The sequence below is a fragment of the Macrobrachium rosenbergii genome, chromosome 30 (assembly GCF_040412425.1).
Source record: "Macrobrachium rosenbergii isolate ZJJX-2024 chromosome 30, ASM4041242v1, whole genome shotgun sequence".
NCBI classification, from domain to species: domain Eukaryota; kingdom Metazoa; phylum Arthropoda; class Malacostraca; order Decapoda; family Palaemonidae; genus Macrobrachium; species Macrobrachium rosenbergii.
This window is the reverse complement of record NC_089770.1, coordinates 20,735,225-20,754,580: the sequence shown is the minus strand read 5'-3', so window position 1 is coordinate 20,754,580 and position 19,356 is coordinate 20,735,225. Positions and strand designations below refer to the sequence as shown.

At 36.2% G+C, this 19,356-nt stretch overlaps 1 protein-coding gene across 1 annotated transcript in view; it reads right to left on the bottom strand.

Annotated features, from left to right (window-relative positions):
- LOC136855125 (uncharacterized) overlaps positions 1-18,563 on the bottom strand; it is a 192,316-nt gene extending 173,753 nt beyond the window's left edge. Inside the window, exons 1-2 of the mRNA XM_067131985.1 lie at positions 18,425-18,563; positions 9,726-9,742 (exon numbers count right to left, since the gene is read on the bottom strand). Coding sequence (XP_066988086.1) covers positions 9,726-9,731 — 6 coding nt within the window. The 5' untranslated portion in view covers positions 9,732-9,742; positions 18,425-18,563. The remainder of the gene's footprint in view (positions 1-9,725; positions 9,743-18,424) is intronic.
- Positions 18,564-19,356: the final 793 nt, after the last annotated feature.

The following is a 19,356-nucleotide window of genomic DNA, read 5'->3' as shown; positions in this document are numbered from 1 at the left end:
ATATATATATATATATATATTGAATATTGTGTGTGTGAGAGAGAGAGAGAGAGTTAGGAACTCTGATCAAGCAGTGGGGATGCTTTTCTCACCTGCAAAAGGCCGCGGGTTCGATTCAAAATAAAATAGGAACACTTCAGTCAAAGCTTAATGGACATTAGACCATTTGGTCTATCGACACTGACAATCTGTTTAACCAGTTCTCTCTCTCTCTCTCTCTCTCTCTCTCTCTCTCTCTCTCTCTCTCTCTCTCTCTCTCTCTCTCTCTCTTCTTTTCCATAAACTTCCGATTAATAAAGCATTTTCAGCAGTCCTCCTCTTCCGTTCTCTCCATATGATCGAGATTTTCTACACAATCTTATCCAACTTTTCACTTATCCACACCTTTTTCACTTCTTCTTTATAATATTTAAGATATCCACCTTTCCAATCCTTTTTTTCTCTATATATACATATACGCTATCCTAAAAACATTACAGCAATCTTAAGAGAGACTACTTCATTTCCATAGTGGTGAGTTGGCTCAACAAACCCATTCATATATCTCGTACCTCTCCCTTGCACACACTTGCTTTATCTTCCTTTTGCAGACCTTCCTCCTTGTTTCAATTATTCTGCGACTCCCCTCTTCTTTCATCCCATCATCAATCAATTACAACTGCTATCAAACACCCGCACTAATCAATCTTCCTCCCTCTTCCTCCATCCACAAAAACATTTACTGCTAAACCTTACTGTTTCTATCAGCTCTCCTAGCCTTACTCCTGCTAATAATCTTGTTACGCTTTCTACTTGTACAAACACTTGAAATATTTCACCGGCTTCTGCAGTTTCTCTTTATTATTCTAACTCCCATCTGAAAATTCACTTTATCCTACAGTCATTCACGACTGCATGTCTTATTGTGAAACAAAGTGTGTGTACGTATGTATGTATGCATGTGTATATATACATATATATATATATATATATATATATATATATATATATATATATATATATATATATATATATATATATATATATATATATATATATATATAAAACTTTGAACTTTTATCAATTGGTTTTACTTGTATATATATATATATATATATATATATATATATATATATATATATATATATATATATATATATATATATATATATATATATATATATATATATATATATATATATATATATATATATATATATATATATATATATATATATATATATATATATATATATATATATATATATATATATGTATGTATATATATATATATATATATATATATATATACACACACACACACACACACACACATATATATATATATATATATATATATATATATATATATATATATATATATATACAACTAACCTTCTATTACGTTACCCTCAAAATTAAATTCACCATCTGGCGGTCTCCGGCAACTTAACCTTCCCCTTCCCCCGACCCCCTGCCGGGAGAAAGAACCACTTGGGAATATGATGAAAACGACCTTATGGCCAACCGCCAGGACAACAACACATGCCCAATAAGCCTCATTGGCACCCAACAGGTCACGAGATGAGAAATGATTGCCCTGGCGATGCAGCGCAAACTTATTTATCTCGGCCAATCAGCTACCGGGACACCGCTGCCGGTCAGCCAATGAACTGTTGGCAGCATCACTTCCGGAGATGGGGGGGGGATGTTAGTTTGCACATGTTCATCATTTTTTAGTTTCTATTTTAGTTTTACCCTCGAAAACGTACGTTCGTAATGTATGGCTACTTTTGTAAATACAGTATGTTGTAATTTAGGAAATGTCTCCTTCATCTGTAAATAATCATGAAACCCTTTTAAAGAAGCATGTCAATTTTCTTGCTATTGTAGTTAATTTTGCTATTTATTTCTTTAAATATAACCAAAGACATTTTAAAACCTTTTAATGTTTCAAACATTTCGTTAAATTTTACTAATATTTCTACTGACAGAAAATTCTCTATTTCGTTTCCTGAAATTCTCGCTCTTCTTTGACTACTCAGGTCAAATTCGTTAAACTGACTGATTCAGTCATTAGTGTTAATCATAAAATAGGTCTTTCTAACTTTACAATCGCATAATTACATGCATAGGTTAGCATCCACGCCTTTCAATGTCAAAACTGAAAATATATTTTCATGATGTCTTTCCGAATTTTATAGAAAAAAAAATCAGTGCCTCCTCTCAAACCTAGAAATCACTGTATTCAATCACAGAGTTCCCTGGTGAAATTACGATTATTGGACTTGCTCGAAATTTCTTACTGTCTACACTTGGATACTGAATTCGTTAACCTGTTTTCCGAGATTTCTGCAACTTCCTCTCATCCAAGAGGCCTCTGTAGCTTATAACTAAGCTATTCTACAGTGTTTTTTTTTATAGGTTTTCAGCAGGTCTACTTCGTACTCACAGTTTTTCCTAAGCCTTTGACAATGTATTCTACAATTAGTTTTTAACCCAAGCTTTAGACATGGCAACGGTCACTCATTGTTGATATTTTTCCTATGCGTTCAGCAAGGCTACACAACACTGAATTTATTTCTAATGTTTTCAAAAAGGCTATCTTATGATGACAAATTTTCCCATTCTTTAAATAGAGCTATTCCCAGCTGATATTTTTATCCCAGGTTTTTACCAGGGCTCCTCCACAAGGAGTGTTTTCCCACTTTGAGAATTGTTAGTTTTTTTATTTCTTTCAAACTGTCCCGGTCTTTCAACAGGTCAACTCCTTTCTGAGTTTTTCCAAGCTTTCGAATGAGACTATCTTATTTTTCACTGATTTCCAACATATGTACTCCACTCTCAGTTCTTCTTCAAGTTTTTAACATGGCTGCTCCATACTGAGTTTCTTTTCAACTTTTCACAACAGCTACTTGAGGCAAACTTTTCTTCCAGATTTCAACTGGGTTATTTGATAAGCAATTTTTTCAGGACTCTCAGTATGGTCAGTTTTCACCAGGTTTCCTTTTTTTTTTTGTAATGCCAGTTTTTCTCACCCTTCAGTAGGGTTATTCGACAATGAATTTTTCTAAGGCTTTAAAAGAGCTACTCTAACACTGACAGATTTTCTCATATTTTTCAACAAAACTATCCACAATGAGTGTTCCCAGTTTTTCAACAGGGCTATTAGTCGCTGATTTTCCAGTTTTCTGAAGGGCTACAAAACAATTTTTCCAAGGGTTGAAATAACTACTCCACACAGAAACTTTACTTCCAATACGGTTACTGATATAATTGTTTTCACAGGTTTTCACTATGAGTACTCAGTGATAATCTAGACAAGGCTCTTAGCAGGGGTGCTACTTCTTAGTGAGTTTTTCCCCTGCCTTCTAACAACCCTACCCTATGCTTAGTTCTTCCTTGAGCATTCAGCAGGGCTTCTTTGTGATGAGATTATCACCAACTCTCAAAAGCGGTACTCCACAGTCAAATGCTTTCAACAAGGCAACTCCACTGCGCCAACTTTTTTCTTAGGCTATGCTATACAGTTCTTTCATTAAAATTTCAACTAAGATGCTACAAGCTAATTTTTGCACAGTTTTAAGCAGTTTCTGAACTTCGGGGTCACTCACAAGGTTTCCAAAATGTTTACTATGTTTTGATAGTGTTTGCTAGAGGTTTAACCAAGACTACAATTGAACAGCATTTTTTAGGCTTTGAACTACTTACTCCCTTACTATTACAACTAGCTTTCAGCAAGACCTTTCCTCAGTAAATTTCTGAAACGCTTTAAACAGAGCTATTCCACTTTTATTTTTCCTAAGGATTTTTGTAGGGCTTCTCACTGCCGAGTGCCGAGTTCTTCTCCAGTCTTTTAACCGGGCTACTCAGTGCTGGTTTATTCCAAGGTTGCTATCCGCTAAAAGTTTTGCTTAGGCTCTCTACAGGTTATTCCCAGCTGCCTGTTTTTTTCTCATGCTTTTAACAAACCTACTGTTTTCCTGAAACTTTACCAATATGGCTAGCAAACGCTAAAAGTGCTTACACGAGCCGTCACTGAGCTCCTACACAGTACGATTTTCTTTAATTTTCAACAAGGTTACTCCATGATGCCATTTTCTGGCAAGGCTTTCCACATGAATAATCAATTCCGAGTTTTCCCTGGGCTTTAATCCTGGTTATTTCGCATCATGATTTTTCAAGGCTTTTACTGAGCTAATCCATGCTGACAGCTTTTACATAGACATTGTTTCTTCGATCTTTCACCAGGGCTGTCAACAATGAGTTTTTAATGGATTTCAACAAGAATACTCCAAGTTAACAGTTTTTCTCCCAGACTTTTCACAGGGTTACTTTACAATGAAAGTTTTTCGACACTTCCAAATGGGACAGTTGTACCATGGCTTTTAACGGGACTACTACTCCACCAGTTTTTCAGGCTTTCAACAGTTACTCCATATCCTTTAATCATAGGCATGCAAAGGGCGTCCAGTCCACTGCTACATAAAATAGTTTTTCGTGTCTTATAAACTTTCTTCTCATAAGTGGTGGCTCTCTCTTCCTTGGCATCAATTCTTTACTCCTTCAATATTTGAACAGAATATAGAATTTGGGCAAAGACCCTTAAGTAATGCATACAGTGCACAACGTGAGGAGCATTGACAGCACTACCCGCCCACCCCCCAACGGGGCTTTTAATATTTGCTTTCTTAGCACCTATTCTAAGGATGGAATTTGGGTAGCGTCCTTTTGGACTTTGGTATTATATAATATAATATATATATATATATATATATATATAATATATATATATATATATATATATATATATATATATATATATATATATATATATATATATTATATGTATTTAAATTGCTAATTTGTTAGAAGCCGTTAAGATTTCACACAAGAAGAGTCCTTTACTATTCGTTTCTTGAAGTGAACGTGCGCCTTTTGTTTTTTTTACTTCTCGTGAACGTCTTCACATAAAAAAAACTCGTAAAATCCCACAGACACAATCGTCAGAGAGAGAGAGAGAGAGAGAGAGAGAGAGAGAGAGAGAGAGAGAGAGAGAGAGAGAGAGAGAGAGAGACTAAATTCCAACTCGGTCAAGTCACAGACACACACACACACACACACACAGAAAGATTGCACCAAAAGTAACCAAGCCTTCCCCAACGGCTATCATGGCCGAGGAATAACCAGGGCGAGACGCGTATAAAGCGAACAAGTCTCTTACGATCCCATTTCAGATAGTTTTCCACAAAGAGGACCTCGATGGTACCTGTCTAATATTATTTCTTTTCGAAATGTGAACAGTGGCGTCCGACAGAGATAGGTGAAAATGCACGTGCCAAATTATTATTATTATTATTATTCAAAATGAGCCATGTAATATTCTACTAACTAGCTGAGCTAACTTTCAATAGAAAGGAATGACCAAACGTATACGAAAGGAGGAAAATAACCAGTAGTATAGGCAAATTAATTCATCACGAACAAATAAACGCATGAATGAACACATAAGAAGTTCTTGACGTTCATGTCACTCTGGGGACATTACTCCAACTACTTTTTCGGGGTTTAGAGTGCCAATTGTGGCACTGTTCCAGGCGCATTATCATAAACGGTCCTGGACGATGCTGTGGCACTTAAAGCAAATTGGGAGACACACCACTGTGTTTTTCCATCTGACTACAGTAGTAATGCTTCTTGAATTGCTTGTTGTTCTTGTTCTCTAATTGTTTTTTTCTTGGTCTTTTGTCTGAACGTTTCCTGCACCTTATTTAGTCTTTGTTTGATTTCAAATCTCGTCTAATTACCTTCGGTGATATGGTTTGGTGAATTACTTCAAAACTTTATTAAAAGTCATTGATTAAGCCTTTTGTTTTTTAATGCGTATCTTTGACGATTCAGTTATTTGTTCGCCTTTATTTTTTCTTCATAGCTTATTGCCTTGCTTTTTTTCTTCATATTACTTGGTTCCTATTTTATTGATTTCAGTTGATTAACTATTCTTTGCAGTATCATCCTAGATACTTTATTTCTCCCGACTAAATGCCAATGCAGAACGAAAAAATCTTATGATGGCTGAGCTTTTCCACCTACGTGATTGTGGAATTGAGTTGAATGTAGAGTTTAGGCCCAAGGCCAAGCGCTGGGACCTAAGAGGTCATTCAGCGCTGAAATGGAAATTGACAGTAAAAAGGTCTGAAAGGTGTAACAGGATGAAAACCTCGCACCTGCACTATGAGACAATTGTTCGGAGAGGGTGGAAAGTAAGATGGAAGAAAGAGAATATGAATGGAGGTACAGTACAAGAAATGAAAGGGGGTTATAGCTAGAGGCCGAAGAGTCGTTGCAAAGAACCTAATGGCCTGTCCACACTAGCGGGCATGCCCGTCGGGCACTTCCAGCTGTTTCTACTTTCTCTCGCTTCTAAAGCAGTGTTACCAGACAATCGCATTGTTCTGGTCCCATACTCGGTCGGTCACTAATAGTGGAACGGGTTGTGGGAACAGTGTTTGCCCGTCGGGCAGTGCCCGCTAGTGTGGATAGGGCTTAAGCAATGCCTATAGTGTACCGCATGAGGTGCACTGACGGCACCAACACCCCCTACAGGGCCTCTGTGATTGTTGATCATATCCATCCGTATGATTAAAGCAGTCATTCACTGACAAATATAAAATATAATCATCTATCCGGAATAAAGCTGCATTCAGCAACCAACAATCTGCACCTTGTATCAAGGCTAGAAGACAGATTGCATCTAAAGGAAACAATTGAGAAATTTAATGCCTGGGCCACTGCTAACAAAAACCCACGACAAAGTAGCCACTGACCATAGCATGGCACTTGGGAGGTCTTCAAAGAAAGGAAAGTAGGAAACAGATTAGACATGACGAAGAGCTGCTTCCTGTGACTTCTATGAAATAAAAGTGTCTTTTTTCTCTCTCAATCTTTACCCTCCGTGGCATGATGTTATCTTTGGACGTAAGAAGTTACTTGACCAGTAGGTACCTGTAAATTCCTCATAAACCCCAACTTAGGCCACAGCATCACACTTTTCCCAAGTTATCTGAAGTACCTCATGAATAATGAGTCTAAGTTTCAACCGTTAGCACATAGCAAACTCAAAACCTCATGTGGAACAACTTTTGCTGGGGATCAAATCCTCTCCAACGAAGCAAGATTTTAAAGTCTTGTAACAGCAAAGAGTGTCTTAGATTTTCTAAAAAAATGAAAAAATAAAAAATCTCTGAATAGGTATTGCCTTCTGCGCATGAGCTCAACTGCAAAATAGCCGCAAATCAGTGAAGAACAGAGCAGATACTAAACTGTCCTTACAACAATACCAGTAAATAAAATGGGGAGAGAATACGGACCACAATGAAGAGCAGAACCTAATAATCCCCATGAAACTTCCTTGCTCTGTCCTCACACACAATGGTTCAAACGTGTTCAAGTGTCTTTAGTAATAAAGACATACAAAAATATCCAATCAGATGTCCCGTGCAACTCCATCTGATCATCCTACTAATCATCATTCACGTATCTAACAAAATATAGCCTACATTTCAGTCCGCATGACAAAATTACGTCTTAGCACTTTGCATAAAATGTTCCATTTCTATCATACGTAAGTAGTGGAACATTTACATGGGTTATATAAAAAATGAAATGGGATAACATGCTTTCCTTGTCTACAACATTTTCATCTCATGTGATACCTGAAGTCAGGATATCATAATGACAGAAAATATGTGACGGCAAAATAGTACTGAAAATGCTGGAATTTTTACGTTACATTACTTTTCTTTGAGATAAATTAGGTACATTACACAGACAGAACAGACATGAAGCAACACACAAAAGCACATAGATAGAGAGATTTTACATATACATACCCTACACTACACAGGCAAACATATATATATATATATATATATATATATATATATATATATATATATATATATATATATATATATATATATATATATATATATATATATATATATAACTGACCAACCTGGTGCTGCCCGGGAAAATTGAATGACAAACCGATAAAATCTTTCTTTCTTTCCCTCTTTCTCTCTCCTCCCTAACACCCCCTCTACTCTCTCTCTCTCTCTCTCTCTCCCTCATTCATTCCCTCCTTCTCCTCCCTAACATCCCTTCTACTCTCTCTCTCCTTCCTAACACCACCCCTGTTCTCTCTCTCTCTCTCTCTCTCTCTCTCTCTCTCTCTCCTGTTAAGACAGTTGCTTCAGTTACAATCCCAACATTCTTGACATTTTATATTTCACCCCTTCTCACCCCCAACCCCATTCCTATCAGGGCTGAACTTGGACTTACAGGGCATTGGGAGTGTCACTATTCATCTCAGCGAACTTAAAAACTATGGATTAGACACTAATATCTGTCGTTTTCGGTTATTTTTACACATTAACCCCTTCCCACCTCCACCCCCTTTGGTGCCATTGATGTCTTACCCCCACAGTATTCTTTTCCAGATAGGCTACTGTAGAAAGTCATATGTATAACGAAATGAGGTGTGATAAACCCATAGAGTTTATTTGGTTACAAAGTCTACGGGCAGAACCAGCCTGTTTCAGAGAGGCCATTCCCACCCCACCCCCTGGTGCCCTTTCGTGCCAGTGATGTCTTACCCCTACAATATTCTTTTCCAGATAGTAAGATAGTAAGTCATATGTACACCAAGTCTGGTTGAAATTGCTCAGTGCATTTCAGTTATGCTGGAACATACATACATACATACATACATACACACACACACATACATACATCCATTTATATTTGTATAAGGAGCCCATAAAATGCCAAAATGTAGAAAGTAAAGGCTATATTTCAGAGACCAAACCACCTCTCTCCTCTCCTCAGGCAAATTCACTACTTGTTTGAGGGAGACAGTTTGGCCTTTACTTTCTACATTTTGACATTTTACGGGCTCCTTATATTTGATGGAATTCTGTTTTAACAGAAAATTTTTACAGTCATAAATATTTATATATATATATATACATATATATATATATATATATATATATATATATATAATATATATTATTTATATGTGTGTGTGTGTACTTCAGGAATGCATTGATTGGTTTATCAAAATTATGGTCAATTTTGCCATTTTGTAAGCTTGAAATATTTAGTGCTTAATAAAATAGTGGTGATTCTGTTGTTCGAAGAGAATACTTAGTGCATTCCTATGTCAATGGAATGAGTCTTATGAATGTGGAAGATATAAGGGAGGCTTCATGATATGAGTGGAATGGGTTCATGCATGTGTGATCAATGTCATATATATATATATATATATATATATATATATATATATATATATATATATATATATATATATATATATATATATATATATATATATATATATATATATATATATATATATATATATATATATATATATATATATATATATATATATATATATATATATATTATATATATATATATATATATATATATATATATATATATATATATATATATATATATATATATATATATATATATATATATATATATATATATATATATATATATATATATATATATATATATATATATATTGTTCCCTTGAACACATTCAAAGTAAATATATAATACAAACCTTTGCAGAAAACTTGTTCATTAGTTTTTCAGGTAATCCCTATGACAGATTTTCATAAGGAAACAAAACATACCCTCAGGGAGACCAAAAATGTACTTACCAACATATGAGACACATCTGTAAACAGAGAAGAAAATACTTCAGACAAATAATTTCCATACAAAATTATTTTTAAAAAAAATTCTTCAGTTACATGTTTTCATTAATTTCTCCTAAAATGTTACAGATGATTATTCAATGTTAAACCATGTAAGTATAAAATCCCTCAAAGATTTTGGCTGAAAATCAGTAAAGTTAATATTAAAAGGTCTAGGACAGGCTGAAAATCAGTCCGACATAACATTAAGATGCTCTGCTACAAGAACTTTAAACCATGAAAGATTTTAAAATGACCTTTGACAGTTTAGTACAACTTAAGGTTAAAATATAATAAATACGGAATTAAAAAACTCTTCGATACAGTAAATAAAACTTTCTGGTAAAAAAAATTAATTATTTACACACATAAAATATTCCAAACTTTCATAGTAATTTGCATTTTTCATAGGTATACAAACCCGAGCCATTTATGTAGTAGTATTTCTCAGCATGAGCTGGAATCGATCTTTGAAACTTGGTAACATGGTGGTGAACTGGGGGTAGGTGGGTAAGAAGTGGAATTCCTCATTTGCATGCCAGAAACAGGCACTTTTTTCTTCAACCTCAGGGAATATGTCAGGTGGAAGACTGGATTATGATAAAAGGCTCTGGTCTGTATACAAATTCCATATGTAGGAAGGAAGTCTTTCATCTGACTGGGAAGTTGAATTTCCAACTGGAAATGACAAATCCATGGTCAGGGACCCTGACTCCAGCCACAGTTTGGGAGGGATGTGTCTGAACTTTCGACCCTGAGCCAAAGAAAATGTCTGAACTTTCATTCAACCACCAGAAAACTGCATGTTGCCCTACAGGCATCATGGTAAAAGTTAGAAAGCAGCTAACATCTGTGTTAATCATAAATTCAAGGGTTCAGGTAACAACTCTAATGCCACCCTATTCATCCCCCTTTGCTAAAACGAAGGTGAAGGGAGTCAGATATGAGCCAAAGAGCTAAGATAATGCCATTATATTCATCCTGCATCAGGGCCAGATCCAGCAAAACTGTTGCACAGGAGGGAAATGAAAAGTAAAACAAAGAGAAAGAAACCAATCACTCATCAACTCAACCTCCCGCCTTATGTCCTTCTAGCCTTAGGTGTGATGCCTTTTGTGTGAAAGGAGTTTGGATGACTGCACAACAAGATCCAAGGACTTGGACATGTTTTCCAAGCAGAATAAAATAAAGGTAGTCTAGTGTCAAGATACATGCCCCCAATACCTGAAGACCAAGATGTTTCTATGAAATGCTAGTGACAGCCCAGTGCCCTTGAATATGAGCTTTTGCATGGACTCTAGGATTGTTAACCTTGCCCAACAAGTCATATGTCAATTTCATAGCTTCACGATGCCAGTACAAAAAACGTACTTGGACTCCTCTTCTTGAGTCTGCTGGTAACGAAGAGTTGCCAACATTCTGGTCAAATAGGTCAGGTCTATTTTGAGTAATACTGCAAGACTTGCATTGAACATAAAAGCATTTCCCTAGATTCCCATCAAGTAAAGTCATGGAAGGAAAGAACTGGAAAGTTTTTTAATCTCTTGTCAAACACTCATTCTGAGTTTACACCACAAACTTAAAAACAAAAGAGAACATGAGGGATTCCCAACCCTCTAAATACCAGATAAGATAAGAAATGCTATGCAACTAGCTGATAAGCTTCTTCGTGGCTAAGGTTAGCAGGAAGGCAGTTTTGAGTATGAGATCTTTGTCCTGGCCTCCTCCAAGGGCTCTAATGGAGCCTGAGTTAAGCTGCAAAGGACAAGTCACATCCCAATCCAGAAGCATAAGCTACCTAGGACAAGACAACTCAAAGTTCCTCATAATCATGGATAACTCAACCAAATCAGAGAGCTATTCTCTTCAGTCTGAAGACCTGGCTTAAGGCAGAGTATCACTCTTTCACGAAAAGACTGAGAGGAGCTTTTCTTGATGAAGTTAGATGAAGATGTCCTTGATCTGGTGAACAAAATCTCCCATCAGAAAGAGACACCTCCTACAACACCAGTCACAGAGGATGGCTTACTTCCTTGGTACAGGAACACAATCCCTTATCTAAAACCCTTTGTCCAGCTGTGTTTTGGTTTTTGTGAATTTTTTCAGATTTCAGAACTCCAGCTTGCTTCTCCAGCAGGGTCTGGGGTGAGTTTCATTTTCCGTATATTATTCTAAGCTGTCTGTCTCAGTTTTGGTAGATTCCACTGGTATTACACATTACATTTAAGTTAATTTTTATTAACTAAATAATAGGCCTAAAAGCAAACATTCGGTAGGCTAGATGCAAATCATCATACTTTTAACTAGGTTTACCAAACTTATGGCTTATTTAATTACTGTTTCTTATAGTTAATAGCCACTTACTATTTCATGCAAAGCAGTTGGCATAAACCAGACAACTGAGCTGGTTAACTGATATAACTGAATCGAGAAACAACTGTTTGCTGATGTTAGTTACTGTAACCATCAAAAGTTTATTAAAAGTTGTGTATGGTTGCCGAAATTACCATCAAAAGTTTATTAAATTTTCAATGGTTGATTTAAAACCAATTTCCATAAGTAAAAATACAATAAATTTTTATTCATTTTTCATTCAATGGAGGTAGGTTTTAAGAAAGTATACCACCAATTTAACAGCACAAGATTGCAGTGGTCTTCTTTTACAATATGCTAATGCGATAATACATACAATATGTCTAGGTACAGGAAGTACATAAGAAGAGAATTATTAAAATTAGGTACAGGAAGTACATAAGAAGAGAATTATTAATACTTGCAAATTATTTTAAATACCTGTAATATCTAACTCTGCAAATGGACACTGACAGTGTAACAGCAAACACACAAACATGCAATTTGTATCTTGGGTATGGTGTGACCCTCTAAAATTAGGCTAAAATTTTCAAGCAAAGTTGCAAGATGGTGAGTACACATGGGAAACATAAATTTTCACACAAACTGGAACAGTAAATGGCATCACATTAAACTTATCTTATGACCTAGTGCCTGATGCCCAATCCCCCGCCCTCCCAAATTTTTTTATTTTTAAAGCTTTTTGGTTTTTACAATTTTGAAAAAGAACTGTAAACCTGTACTCTTACAAGGATCTTTGGAGGTACTCAGACATCTTTTGCACAGTTCAGTGAGAAAAATCTCTCTCTTGCAGGAGCTTCAGAATAGCTTCTAAGATACCAACCAATGATAGCTCTGAGCATGTGGTTGACGGAGAGCAAGCCAAAAATTAATGTCTCTCGTTGCCTCAACCAGGAGAGCCAACAAATCAAGAAATCACTCGGCATTGGACAAAAAACACACGCCCAGTGTGATCAACACCTGGTTGTTCACTCAGCAGGTCAGACTGAATGACAAGGTATAAATGTCTAGATGGTTCCAGGGGTTGTTGGAAGGTACTTTCCATCACTGCCCAGGGACCTGGCATGGGGGAGCAGAGGCTTTCTGTTTAGCCACATGGAGAACAGGTTGATCATCATTCTTTCCAAACCTGAACAACCTTTCTGCTACTCAAGGATGTAATGATCATGCACTGTTCCTATTACCTGCCCTTGGTAGCTCAACTGATCTGCCACAACATTCTGCCAACCTGAAAGATACTTGGCTGTTAGCTCGATGAAATAGCAAACCATCCACTCATTCATCTACCTACCAACGGACAGAGGTGAAAGAAGAGCATTCCTCCCATTGCTGATGTATGTAACTACAGTCATAATACTGCTTATCACCACTACATAGAGAACATTCACATGCTCTTTGCAGGACTAGTAGCAGTGCTTCCATTTCTAATATGTTGAATTGCATATGACGTTCGTCCTTTGTCCACAAATGTGAAGCATAGATGCTGCTCAAGTGTACACCACCTACCTCCTTAGATGCAATCTGAGAACAGGCATCTCTTCTCAGGCAGAGAAACCAAGGGAAATCTTGAAAGGGACTGTTATCCAGCCAACCACACAAGATCCTCCCTGACTTTTCCACTCAGGGTATGACAAGCTTGGAGGGAGCATTGCTTGAGGTCAACCAATGTTGCTTAAGTTGTCACTGAAGCAAACATGGAAAGTCACCAGCATGGGACAAGCTTTTCCAAAGACATTAAGTGACCGAAGGTTAAATGTCAATGCCAAGCTAGTTGTTCATGTTGTGAAAGTTGCCAAACTGAAACCTTCCTGAACATGCTGGTATGAAAATCTGAAGGAAAGACTTGGTGCTGCTGTGTCTAAAATCATGCCCTCACACCTTGCCTGTTGTCTGAGTATAAAATCAGATTCTTCTAAGTTTATCAAAATCCCCAAGTCATGGAAAAGTAAAAAATTATTTGCTTGTGTGGAAAAACAAATTTGCTAGTACTATACTGTAATTTTTAAATTATTACAGATTTTTTTTTATGACTGTAGTCCTCTCTCACATTTGTTTAATATCTTTGTTCACTATTTCACACCATCTTTAAGGACTGAATAAGTTTCAGTTGAATTTTTTTATCCCCACTTCCTATAATGAGATCCCTTGATGAACTTAGGCACTAAGATGTGAAAAAAAACCATGCCATAAAATGTGCCAATATGCATATAAGAGTACCTGATATTTCTTTTTTCATGCCTATGTATTCATCCAGGAATTAAGTGTAACATTTCCCTAGCCCTGGACATGAACAACCCTGTACAGAGATATGTGAAATCTTGCATTTTCAGGGTCTTGCAACTGTTTAAGACTGGCTCTGAGAACTGAGTGTAGATCTACTGATCCAAAATGTCACTGCAGTAAGAAAGTGCCAGACTGTGTTGCACAGGGGCTTGTAGAGGCAACTGGAGACTACATAAACTTTATGGAACTGTAAACACAGCTGGTTGTCTCATTCTATTAAAATGATGAACTGAAAAAAAAAGTGTGCATAGTTTTCAGTCTTAGAAAGTTTAGCCAGGACTGATGTAAAGTATCTGTAAAGTTATTGTAGTTAGGATTATAAGGAATGAGTGTAAGAGGGGCTGAGAGTGGCCTCTGAGTGAGTGAGTGAGTGTGCTTGTGTAAGAATTTTTTGTGGAAAGGAATTAGTGTCAGATTTCACTAATTAGTCACAATAAATAAAAAAATTTTAAATGTAATTTATATTTTTCCTAGGATACAAACCTATGGTTTCTTAAATGGAGTTATGCATGCCTTGCACAATAACGCCATTTATAAAAGCATGGGTTTGTATTCCCATAAGAACAATATTTTGTAAAGTATTTGTTGTTGATTAAATATATCTTAAACAAAAATATTGTTTTTACATACCACTTGTTTCCCAAGTAGATACATAAATACAGTAGCATCTCAACTTATCAAACACTTTACAAGTCTGTCTTTCTGATAAGTAACAAAGTCTGTTAGGTAACAAAACAAAGCCTGCACTTGAAAATTTTTAAATATCTGACAGTTAACAGCAATTCCACATAACCTAGCTCCTAACCTAAACTAACCTGTACTTCACACTTAGGATTCAATTTTACAGATTTATCTTAATGCGTATCACATCTAAAATGGTAATACACTATAGCAAATTAATCATAATAATGTAACTAGTAAGTACAGTAGTCCATTAAGCTGAGGTGCTACTTACATACTTAACCATTTACATACACTCTACATGGAATATAGTAGGCATATGATTCTGTTGCAGACATCCTAAGGCTGTCCATAGGTACCACTAGAGTGTTTTTCCTGCTGTTTACAAGATCATCCCAAGACAGTAATGTTTAGATAATTTCACCATGGCAGGTTAGATTCAAGTAAAGACCACTCAAAGCTGATTAAGTCTGTTGATGCCTTTATGGCAGAGTTTAAGGATAGGCATAGCAAGAGTTCCAACTACCTGTTAAAACCACTAAGTCTCCAATGGGATTACTGCAACACCACCTAATAGCATTCCTACCTTTTTCTCCTTCTCAGCAGCAACCTACACTGGAGCATTTGTGTGGAAACATCATGTCCCCTATGAATTATCAACAAACGTTTTGTAGTTAATTAGGCCAGTCTTGTACCACAAAGGAAAAAAATAAGATTCCTCTAATTCTTCATTAGCCAGCTGTGACTCCACTGACTCCTCCAAGTTCTTTTCATTATCTCATTATGTATGCTATGCTAAGATATTTCCCAACTCAGATCATCCTTTGCATTAACATCAGCTGCCACATACTAGATATGCAGCCAAAAACTACAATGACAGCTACCAATTGGCATCCCTCAGTCAGGTAAATTTTACAACAGTTCCAACTCCATTTTTCTAAAGTAAGATGATTTTCATGTGTGTTTTAAGGTTCTGAATGGTTATGATAGTAATACATTGGGAAATGAGTTGTTTTTGAGTTACAGTCAAATCAACATCCAACAAAGTCTTTGAATGGGGGCCTTTTGTGGGGTAAATCACCATCGACACAAAACAGCATTTGAATTAATGAATAAAATGAGGTAAATCATAGCATACCTAGCAAGTTCAGGCAATGACCTGTTAAAACCACTAAGTCCCCAATGGGATTACTGCAACACCACCATTTTTAGCATTCTTACCATTTTTCCTCAAGAGGTAATGTTACACTGGAGCATTTGTTACAGAAGGTAAATCATTTTACAATATTATTTAAAAATAATTATAAATTTACTTATTTGGATCAACAAACGTTTTGATAGGTTATATCCAGAACAAGATCTTGCTCATTTGTCTCTCCAATGATTCCCTAGGTGGTGATGTAAAGTAAATAGTGTAACTGGTTGGTTCCCTGCAGGTAACAATGTCTTTAAAAATCAATGCATCATGTTTCATTTTCAAAGGGAAGAAAATAATCAAAGTTACAAGACAAACACAGACTGGACATAAGTCTCCATGACAGACTTTAACCAAATGGAGGGAAAATGTCCGACACCTGTAAGATTTTCACCAGGTCACGTGACTCCTAGGCAACAGTAACTACCCACAATGCAATTTTAGGGGGAAATGCGCATCAGAACTAAATGCAGTTCTAAACAAAAACCAACATCAGATCAAACTGTTCCATGTTTAAACAAAACACTTAGAAATTTTTCAAGGATGGAGAGTATATAAACATTCATATCTCGAATACATGAATTTCCCCAAAAAGTGTTCAGAGACAAAGTTTAATTATTTTTATGCAAAATGCATCTATAATACTATAGGCTAATTATTATAGAATGAGTTGGAACTATTGCTAAAATAATACCCTCATCTCTGCTGCTCATAACGAACCATCTTTACCCTATTTTCTCTCCATCTCAATGAAAAAGCAAAAAATCAATCATCAAAACCACAAAACCAATATTTGGTCTAACTGGCTGTCTAGCAGAGAGTGTAGCACAAAGTTTTCTCTAGATGATGGCCAAAAAATGTGCTTGGTGATGGCAGGTGAGAGTTGACCCATTATTTTTTACTTTAATTTTAGTTCTCAATATTGCAGTTTTTTGCTTGTTCCTAATTCTCCTTAATAAGCTTAATAACAAAAGCATGATAAGATCTATTGCAAATTTACTGTTACCATGATATTTACCATCTTTGAGTTTCAAAATTCATGCTCCCAGGGCTGGTACTAAACACTGTTCATGCAAGTGGGGCTGTCACTAAAGTAAAAAGTTACACTTAACGCACCCAGTTACCAAGTCCAACAACCATTTCCAGCTTGTGCTGAATGTAGGCCTACTCCTACATGTATGGCAATGGTTTGCATTCCTGTGGGAACAAACATGATTCAAGTATTTGGTGCATACACAGTTCTGTTATGCATAATATCTAGTTAGGGGGGTTGTGGGGGTATGGCACCCTGTGATAGGTTAGGTTAGGATGCATGCTTGTTGAAATATGTATTTAATCTGCTTTTTAGCAGGCCAGCAGAACTAGGCCTAACATGTGCAACTCTTCTACAATCTACAATAATTATGAAGATACAGCAGGTAAGGCAATGGAAAACAAAATAAATATAACATGTTAGTTTCCAAAAATTCTTGTCAGTAAGTTACCGTGAACTTGTGTGTGTGTGTTTGTTTGTGTAGGCCTATCTTACACTCCTAATGGTACTGTTCAATGGATTTCCATTTTCATCCATCCAACAAAAACGATTTGGGTAAAACTTCAATAGTTGCGTGGCCTAATTCCCGCCAGACGTCGACTGGGACCGGTTCCTCATACATTAAGAGACATAACCTTTCCTCTGATGCCTGGTTCTGGCCTAACCAGACCTTACATACTTAACCAAACTTAGAGGTGACGTGCCCTGACCTGGCCGGGGGGGCTTCAGTCTCCTTTGACCCCCAAAAAAAGGTGGTGGCTGCGCAGAGCTACTATACAGTTCTACCGTGTCCTGTCCCAGTCAGCGACTGGCGGGAATCAGGCCGCGCAACTATTGTAAAGTTTTACCGTTTTACCAACACTAAGCCGACTGGTCAAATAGCCTAAGTAAGCCTAGCCTATGAAACACCATACGCCTAGGCTGTAGGCTAGCCAAAACGGCCAAAAAAATATCCTAGCCAAATCTAGGATATATAATTCTTGTGTTTTTACGACAAATTAAAGCACTTTATCATATGAGTAATCCATAAACTGTATATATAATGGTAACACTTGCAGCTGAAGTAAATAACATTATTCTTGATACAAACAGGCCTACCTTAGGCTATCCTGAGTCTGAGATGTCTAGCTTAGGCGAAGGCAACTGTTGATTTGGTTCGTTGAACCACTAAAATAAATTTGTTTAGCCATCTTAAATCGTCCATCTGTTATTTCTTGCAAACACAAACACTTAAAACAACGTCACAATTTCCACATTTATGAGAATTTTTCCTAAAAATGACATCCCTTCAGTGCATGGATCGTACTAACTTTAGGTAAAAGTTAACTAAAATTTCGAGGTTGAGGATTTGCCTTTATAACGGCACCTACGGAGATGATGGCGGTGTTTTCCTAGTTTTGAATATTTCTTTTATTTTCTTCCATATTTTTCTCCCATTTAAGATTTCCTTTTCCCTTTCCTAAATGATTCAGTCACACTGTTGTCCTCTTCATATGGTTGCTGTTATTATTTTCTTCTATGTTTTTTTTATCCATAAATGGTATAAGACGTCCCTTTCCATTTTATTGTTGCTTGCATTGAATAAAAACTTCTCCAGTTCTTTCATTTGTTTCCTCTTCATATGGTTCAACAATTTTGCTTCGTTTTTTCTCTATTCCTCACAAAATAACCAAACGAAAAAATGATTAGAGCTAGATTTTCAGAGAAAATGCAGTTGACACTTCATTCTGTATGGCTATTTATGGTATTCATTTTTATCGTATTAGTTCTTGCTAAAAAAAATACAAACGTGTTGTTGTTCACTTTCCCTTCTTTAACTTATTCTTTCTCTTGCATATTTCCAGGCACGCTTTATTTTCTTACTCTTCTTTCCACTTATCCATGATCTAGTTTTGGATTCTACTTTATCATTTCATTTACTTGTCTTGTGAGTCACGTAATAACTTATTGCAAGAATGATAACCCTCAAATTCTGTGCAAATCACAAGTATTTTTTATATAAGATTTAAGAAGAATAAATCAGTAAAGTA